At 43.4% G+C, this 9,177-nt stretch overlaps 1 protein-coding gene across 1 annotated transcript in view; it reads left to right on the plus strand.

The window, feature by feature from the left end:
• The window catches only part of BUB1B (BUB1 mitotic checkpoint serine/threonine kinase B), a 38,413-nt gene extending 29,997 nt beyond the window's left edge, over positions 1-8,416 (plus strand). The window contains exons 21-23 of the mRNA XM_018559258.1: positions 1,710-1,878; positions 6,291-6,397; positions 8,221-8,416. Of these exons, the coding sequence (XP_018414760.1) occupies positions 1,710-1,878; positions 6,291-6,397; positions 8,221-8,398 (454 nt within the window). The 3' untranslated portion in view covers positions 8,399-8,416. The remainder of the gene's footprint in view (positions 1-1,709; positions 1,879-6,290; positions 6,398-8,220) is intronic.
• Positions 8,417-9,177: the final 761 nt, after the last annotated feature.

Here is a 9,177-nt window from a genome sequence, read left to right on the forward strand (position 1 = left end):
GATCGCCGGTCCCGGGCCCGTAGGAGGGGCAACGGAGCCCAGGAAGCACGGCGGGGGTGTCCGGCGGGGGGGGGCGGCCCCTTCTTCGGGACGCAGAAGCGATCTGGTGACAGGTAAGTCGCCAGGATCGCTTCTGTTGTAAAGCCGACAGTCGGCTCTACAAGTTTAAACAGAGTCCCGGCGGCAAAAGTCGCCGGGAGTCTGTTTAAACAGCCCCGATGCTGGCGACGTACACTGTACGTCGTCAGTCACGAAGGGGTTAAGGTACTATGAATGCATTTTCAAGTTTTTATCTCCTGAGTTTAGCATCACTTTAAAATGATTGAGAACCACCATAATGCTGGGCCAAAGGTGTTTCAGCCTATTTCCAATTCTGTTTGTAATAGTTGCTCTAAACCATGGATGATCGATCGCTATTGTCTGTTTGCTTCAATGCTATCGTTTTTTAGTTGAAATGGAAAACTTTTAACAATTTGCCACAGACCTACTAGTTTTGTTGTTGGCATAAGAATTTGGGGCTGTGCCATTCTTTAAATAATGGTAACTTTACACAGAACAAAAAGCATTTCACATAAAATTGTGCACAGAAGCTACTTCTATGGGTTTCTCAAGCAGACCTCATGATCGCCAGCTGTGTTCTCTGCACTCAGTGTTTGATGGATAGAAGTCTTCTGGTACAAAGACTAATATAGGCACCGTGTGGCTATTGTGAGTAGCACCAAGGTGCCAATAAACTAGCAGTACTAAATGTGTTGGCAGATAATGTTTCTCAAGCTGTTACTTTACACTTCTCCAGCGCTGACCGATCTAGGCTGTCAGTCACTGCTCCATCTGCTGCTTCTTCCAGTCCCCTGTCGTTCATTGGGCTGCTTATAATATGACTCCTGCACATGCGCACAGCAGTTACATTGTCTCTGGCACTTTGATCCATTCCTTTCATATTACTGATGATGGGAAGGACTCCGGGTAGTACACTGCATGTCGCATGCACTGTACAGTGTGCAGAAGTTGTAAAAAAACTGCTAGAGGTGAGAAGCAGCTGTATTTTGGCAGAAGAGACTTTACATGCGTCTTCTGCCCAAAGATTCTATTTTCTAGCAGATATTTTAGGCTTACTTCGATCTAAGGATATCTCTTCTCTTAGAGAATCGTGACTGCCACACTTCTAGTTTGCTTACATCCAACTATGACATTATGTAAATTTTTTTGTACGCAAAGTCCTCAAATCACCACTAACAAAACTATCGCAGCTTTCAGTGGCTGACCTTCCTTATTTGCTATCCCTAATCTACTACTCGGTCACATCAACCAGATTAAACATATCATGGGAGTAACAACTAAGGGAGCTTTATCCAAAGAAGATCGGTCAAACGCCTGGACCTTCACAGACCGGATCTCCATACACTCGGGGTCTGAGTACACAACAATTTGCATAAAACACATTCCATCTGTTAGGAATTCTGGTCACCTGTGTTTCCTACTGGTTGATCTATAAATTATACTACTTGACTCTTGTGCTTTTTCACCTTTTACCCTAAGCACAAGGTATAACTGACTGACTTATGTTGTTCGGCAAACTCTTAAGTCTTAACTTCTACATTGGTACTCCACTCAGAAGTTGTTTGAATACATCAGTATGTAGCTATTGAATTCTATCGTAAGTATGGAGTGTTAGATTAACTATTTTTTTTCCCCCCCCCCCCCATCAGGATGTTTGACCTGTCTTCTTGTACAGAGATGTACGGTTGCATCAAGCCAACAGACTTCTCTCACTGCATGGATATGCGGCTGTGTCCTACGCTGACATCAAGAAGTTTACCCATAGCACAAACTGAGTATGGAAAGCAGGTCCTAGCCGGCAGAACTTCACCTTACCAGGTAAATTTGTACATCGTTTAAACATTGAGAACCTGTGCTGCAGTTATGGTTAGATGCTTGGCAGTTACCATGGTCAACCCATGTAAGTTATGTTTGTCTGATATCCTCTACTCTAATTCATCTAAGTACAGTCACTTCTCTTACTGACGGACCCCATACAGTAAAGGCCGTGACCCACTGCACGCGAAGCCGTGCAGAGCGAAGCAAAGCTATCCGCCACGGAGCTTTGCGTGCAGTGTATGAGCTGAGTGCAGTCAGATGATTGACAGCACCTTCAGCCAATCGGCTCGTCCGTATCAACCTGCCAGCTGTCGCATCGCGCTGGTTTATACGCGCGAGCCGATTGGCTGAAGTTGAAATTGTTCATCTCGGCACGCTCAGCTCCGCGAGCTCTCGCAAGCTGAGGTGCCGACCAGAAAATTACATGACACACTGCTCGCAAAGGCAGCGCGCCCCCGCTCAGCGCTGCTTCTCGTACAGTGTGTCACGGCCCTAATACCTCGGTTCACGAACGCTTCTGTTCGCGCACAATTTGGTTCCCGGACAGGAAGTTCGGCAAAATTTTTCTTCGTTTTGCGAACTCCAATTCGGGTGACTAACACGACCGCGGCCATTTTCCCCGCTCTGATACGTGGTCGTGGCTTCCTCTAGTCGAGATCGCGGTCGCAGGCAGACGTGTGCACACTTGCTGTGGAGCTTTTTTTTGTGTGCTTTATAGAACATACAGTACTGTACAGTATTATTCAAGCCAGCATAGCTCCAAAGAAAGTGCAAAGGTTCGTGTTTACTCACTTCGTACTGTACTTTCATTTTTTTGTGGTTACAAATTTTTATTTACATATGGTTCAGAACGGATTAACCTTATTTACATTGATTTGTAAGTGTTAACACAGCGCTATAGGTGTTTAAGTAAACGAAATACCAATAATTAAAACAAATTAATGTTACAGCTAAATCCCATAAGGTGAAACATCAAAATAAAACATGTAATATTTAGTTAGGAGAAAACCATAATGTTCACAGTGAAAAAATACAATAGTGTATATAACCCAGGGGTGTGGAAATTTAAAAAAAAAATACTTGTCCAAGGGCTAAAGTGGGGGCCAAATCTACTTGTCCTTCACGACAATCTACTTGTCCCAATACAAAAAATAGTTTGAATCAAAACTAAGGATGCACTAATACCGGTTTTTCGGTATCGAGTACGAGTACCAATAAAATAAACCTAATAATAATGAAAAACATTTTTAAAGTCCCCCGTGAGCACGCGCGTCGCCACGTAAACACGCGTCTGGTGCGCCCACGTATGAAAACGACGAACGCGCTACACATGTTGGGTATCGCCGCGCACGCCGGAGTGAGAGCAATAATTCTAGGGCCAGTATTTTGGGGTATCTCTAAATTGATGACCTGTGGGGGCTTTTAAAGCGTCTTCTATGGACTTTTTGGGGTACTGCAGTTATTCGCTGTTTCACGGACGCACACAATTTGTAAACTGGGCATGTTGGGTATCGTTTTACTCGTTGTAACCTCATCTTTAATATTCATTAAAACAAATGGGTATTTTATTGTGTTCTGGGGCATTTAATAAAATTTGTCACTAAATTTTGGGGTTTAATAAGGAGTTGCGCTAATATTGCAACTGCCACCATTTTATTCTATAGGGTCTTGGCATTCAGAAAATATATAATGTTGGGGGGTTTTAAGTAATTTTCAGGCCTAAACTTTGGAATATAACATGGGTGCAAAAAATGGAAAAAAGGCCTCAGTCATGAAGGGGTTAAATAGCTCCTTAAGTGATACAATGTGACAAGTTATCAATGAAATGAAATGCTAATACATCATAGCAATCTCAGTAGTAGGGTGATGGTACAAATTGCTAAATGAGAAGCCAGTAAAACAAAAGTTCCAGTGAAAAAAGGTTTGAAAAAAAATATTAAAAATTGAAAAACTCCTTAAGTCTCAATCCGTGATATAAAAAATAATAATGTTTAAATAGCAGAAAAAACGGCAAGCACATAAATGTTCAGCAGCTTTTCCTCGCCCGCTCTGCAGCCCCCAAGCGATGGTTACTCACCAGATGGTGTGTGAAAATGAAGCCCCTCTCAGAGGTGTGGGTCTGGTCCCCCAGCTCTCCCACCGATGTGTGCAGGATTCCCACGACAATAGAGCGGATACCGGCAGGTGTCTTCGCTAACGGCACCGCAACGGATCCAGCTAACTGTCCACGGCAGGACCCCGGCTCCTCTTACCCACGAACAACTGATGTTTTTACTCCCGGTCCCGATCGTGAATCAAATGGGATTTCACAAGAGAGAAACAACAGCCTTCATGGTGCAGTATGAAACAGCAAAGTTTATTTAAAAATAACAGCTCACATAGGATTTTTACAATTATTTTTCGGCAGGCCCGACATAAAATAGAAACTGGTAAAAAAACAGCTTGTGTTGGAAAGATCTGCCCCTTGACGCGTTTCATCACCTGACGTCTTCTAAAGGTAAACGGATCTGTTTACCTTCAGGAGACGTCAAGTAACGAAACGCGTCAATGCGTCTTTCCAACACGAGCTGTTTTTTACCAGTTCCTATTTTTTATGTCGGGCCGGAATATGAATAGGTTAAATCATGATCCATAGTACATAACATGTAGTTGTACTATGGATCATTTAAAGTCACCTGTCCCTTTTAAAAAAGAAAAAAAAAAGTATCGGTAATTGGTATCGGCAAGTCCATGCAGGGAAGAACTTGTACTTGGTCCTGAAAAAGTGGTATCGGGACATCCCTAGTATTTAGTTTACTTAAACGCCTATAGCGCTGTGTTAACACTTACAAATCACATATTTTTCTCATAGCAGCTTTAGGACTACTATCTAATTTATTAACAATTTTAGCAGTCTTCCAAGAGCGCAGATCTTTGTTACAACTTATTTACATTGAACCTTATGGGAAAATTTTGATTTTTGTTCGCGACCACATTCGTAGGGGTCAGAACGATTAAGGGCCTGTTCACACGACGTCTGTTTTCTGTGCTGACCTGATCCGTACGCTCCTGCACTAAAAATTTATCCCTATGTGTTTTATGGGCTACAGTTCTCATGTGTGCAGTCTTTTCAGGTTACGACAGAAAAAATACTGCATGTCACATTTTGTCCGGTCAGGAAACTGACCTGAAACGCGTCAAACGCACTGCAGCTAACATACTGACAGCCCCACTCCAGCAAAAAAAAATAAAAAATATTTTTTTTAACTGGAACGCGGCAAAAATGCACTGCATCAGTAGCACCGCCTCTGCAGATCCGCACCTGATCAGGACCTGATATATCATGTGAACAGGCCCTAAAGGGTTTCTAAACCCTCTGTTTTTTTGCCTATATCTACTGCTAGCAAGCAGTAGATATAGGCAAAAAGTTTTTTTAAAAACCCATAAAACCGCTTTAACAGCGGTTTTACCTCGCGCTCCCGCCTGAGAATCCGAAACTGCTCAGGCGGCCACAAAGCATCCTGGGGCGAGCGCACGCGCAGTTCGGATTTTCGGCCGTGCCAGCAAGGACAGAGAAGTCGGCGCTGGATCGGAGAGCCGCCGCGCCGCTGGAATGACAGATGAAAACGACAGGAAAGAAGAGGAAGATCGGATTAAGAGACATCATTTAAGGTAAGTGCTAACATTAGGGGGAGGGAATTTTTTTTTGACTTTAATGTCACTTTAACCTTATTTACATTGAACCTTATGAGGAAATTTGATTCGGTCCGCGACCAGAATCGTGGAATGAATGAAGTTCGTGAACCCCCCTACCACTGTAGTTTCATGAACTGTCATGGTAGCAGTTCCACCACTATAAAAACCAGAGATGTTGCCAATAGCTGCCAACCAGTTGACGTTGTTTTGGTTGCAGCATTGAAAATTCTAGTTCTTTTAGTCTCTACAGAACACTCTGATAAGCTCAGCTGCGTAAGGCAAGGCCCCGGGCCTGCTCGTCTTATGGCTTGGACTATTCTTTACTGCTGCTTTTATTACATGTAAAATTGCACTAGCTATTTGCTCTGCATGGGCTTTAAAAGAAGCTTTGATGGTTGCGTAGTAAGCCATCAACATCCTGATCATTAATTTGAACTCCCAGAATACTACGTGCCTTTAAATTCGCAGACGTGCTGTGACTGAAGCTATGTTTTGCTGCACCCTGCTCATGTATCTGTTTATTTGAAAATATCTTTTTTTTTTTTTTAATGCAAACAGTACTTGTATAATTGTGGATTTGTGGGAGTATTTTTCAGCTTGTTTTTTTGATAAGCTTGTTTTATTCTTTTGATGATGCTTTTTTGTGCCTTTTTAAAGAACTGCAACTCGTGCAACGTTTATGTAACAAACATTAGCCAACTGTATTCATTCTAATCCCTTTAATTTGCTGCCCCCAGGTGGATCTTCTTGGCATTGCAAATGTGGTACACTTAATGATCTTCAGCGAGTGCTTGCAGGTCCACCAAGAAGATTCTGTTTGGAAAATAACCAAGGATATTCCCGGGTGAGCAATTGTTATAAATTACCTACATATTTTATGATCTGCTGGTTAGTAGCCAGTTGGTTAAAAGCCGGTTCTTAGTGTTTCTTTTAAAAGCTTATTGTAAAGCCAGGCCAGACTGTATTGGCTTGTGGAGAAGCAACAGGGTTCTGTCTCAGCAGTGGGTTCCATGCAGGAGAAAGAAGATTAAGCCAAGCTAATATGTTTTCCACAGCCTGTGCTCTCCCCTGCAGGAAATATCAGTTGCAGGCTGCATGAGAAAGTGATGATTGGCAGAAGGGGAAAAACATGCCTAGTAGCATCCTCTGGGGTACAGCTAAGGTGTAAGCCTGAAGTTTTAATAAAGAACTCCAGTAAAAAAAATGGTATTACCTTTGCAGTGGGGTCACCCCCACACTGCAAGGGGTAAGTGCTCATTTTTGTGTAGTTGTTTAAAAAAAAAAAGTTATACTCACCACACCATCTGAGCTGGCCCCCTGCTTCTGTGGTCACTGAAGCGTGTCGCCTCCTCTGTTGCACAGATGGACTGCTACTCGGTTTCCTCACGTCTATGCACTGTCTATAGATCGTGGTGACACCAGGATCCTAAAGGTGTTTCTACTGTACGGTCGCACGTCTTTTGTCGAACCAACATGCTCAAAAACCCGCCGAGAATCGTACGATTGTCGGCGGGTTTCTAGCCTGCTCGTCCGATAGCTGCGAAACGGGCCGCTGTGCGCACGCGCACACTGCCCGTTCTGCATTCCGGTCATCAGAAGCCCTCCCCTCAGCGGGGCGGGCTTTCGATGATCGCAAGTACGATCTGCCCGTCCAAGGTGGGCAGATCGTACGAGCTTTCAATAAGCATACGACCATCGCAAGACAAAAGTCTTGCGATGGTCGTAAGGTGTATGGGCACCTTTAGACCGCTGCAGCAGAGGGGGTGAGACGCTCCAGACACCGGTCTAAGAACAAGCTGTCTCAGATGGTCTGCAGCAGTCTAAGGATACTAGTGGCTGTTTATTAAATATATACGCATAAAAGTGGAATGTTACAATCTGATCAGTGGCTCTGGGTAAAACAGACCTTTCTTATTTCTGAAACTTTTTAATGAGTCTCAGATCAGTAATGTAAATAATGGGCTGCATCTCTATGGTCTGGGGAAAAAGCCATATTTCCCATAGCTACCAGATGTTTTCTGCACTGAATTATGCAGTATAATCAAGGCCCAAAATGGTAGAACTCCTTGCAGATGATCTGTGCACCCCGTCTACATCACAGGTTTCTTGATCTGGCTGCTAATCTGCAGACGGTATGTGCACCCTCCTGACCTACATTATAGATTTCTGTACCTACTGTAGCTGTAAAAATATCACTTTTCCCTAATCATCTTCCAGGACAGCAATCTGAGAGATGATTGGTTCCACCTTCTACAGGATACACAGTAAAACAGTTAAAAGCCCCTCCCCTTCCCCTCATCCAGTTTAGATTGTGTTTCCTACCGTCCAGGACCACTTCACATTTGTTTCTTTTCTTCCTGACCGGTTGGCCTTGAGGTCACGGATCCCCCTCTGTGCGGCTCTGCTGTTGAAGGTGTTTTTCCTCCCTTCTGGCCTTGCTGTAGAGCGGAGGGGTTTTTCCCCCTATATTATTCTGACAAGCCAGGATCTGGTTCCTTTCCTCCCTTAAGGATCCACTCCCGAGGCCCCCAGGCCTGTGGCCCTGTCCTGCTTTCCCTTGCTTGATGTAAGGGAGCTTGTAGTGTGGTTTCGGAGCGGATTTCTGTATCTACTGTAGCTGTAAAAATATCACTTTTTCACACTAACGGTTCCTGATTTTGCTTTTAGATTGTGGCGTGGAACTCTCTGGAACGCTTTCTTTTCCAAAATCCTAAATACGGAAAGTGAATCTCCAGCATATGTGTTGAAGGAACTCAAGGATGAGATGGAGCAGTTATTGGACAGCTTTCAAGATGAGCTTTGTAATTATTTCATCCAGCTAGAAACCAATCTTAGCCCCCTATAAGATCTCCAGCCGCACTTCATAAGGAGCACAGTGTTTGATTTTCAGATCTTCTCTTCCAGACCGTAGAACTTGCTGATCTCCAGCTTCCTCTTAATTCACACTGTCATCTTCTCTGTTTTATATTGTATGTAGTTTTAGTATATATATATGTACTATGTATTTTCTTTCATTTGTAAATTCACTAAACGTATTGTATTAAACATTTTGCATATTTAAATTTTTTCATGGATGATGCAAAATGGGTACAAAATCATATTTACAATAACAATGTACACTATTATGTAAGCGTACATAAGGGGTAAGCCTGAAAGTAAACACATTTACGTTCCCATGCATTGAGGATCACAGAAAGTTATCTACTGTCGCCTGCAGAAGGATTGGACACTGGAAAACAGCTCAGGATAACCTTTCCTACTCTCCGCATGCCTAAGTTTTTTTTCCCTAGTGTCCTAGCAGGATGGATGTCTTTGCTCTGCTGAGAAAAATCTTACTGTTTTGCAAGCAACTTTTGTTCTTTTATTCAACATTCCTACTACTGCCAAACTAGTCTTCCTTAAGCCTGGCTTTCAGAGTTGTACCTGGACCCTGCTAGACTCAATTTGCAGGGCTAACCTGGAATGTGACCTTCAGTCACTGTGCTCTGTCTTGTGGTACTTTCCAGGCCTTGCATGTACTGCAAAAAGTTAGCTATAGAGCACTTTCAAGATACAGAGCAATGCCATTGCCTCAGAGTCTGAAGATTCACTTTGCGAGCCGGCAGTGGGAGCCGAGCACTGGGA

The sequence above is a fragment of the Nanorana parkeri genome, unplaced genomic scaffold, assembly GCF_000935625.1.
Source record: "Nanorana parkeri isolate BGI_ZX_2015 unplaced genomic scaffold, ASM93562v1 scaffold386, whole genome shotgun sequence".
In the NCBI taxonomy this organism is placed as follows: Eukaryota; Metazoa; Chordata; class Amphibia; order Anura; family Dicroglossidae; genus Nanorana; species Nanorana parkeri.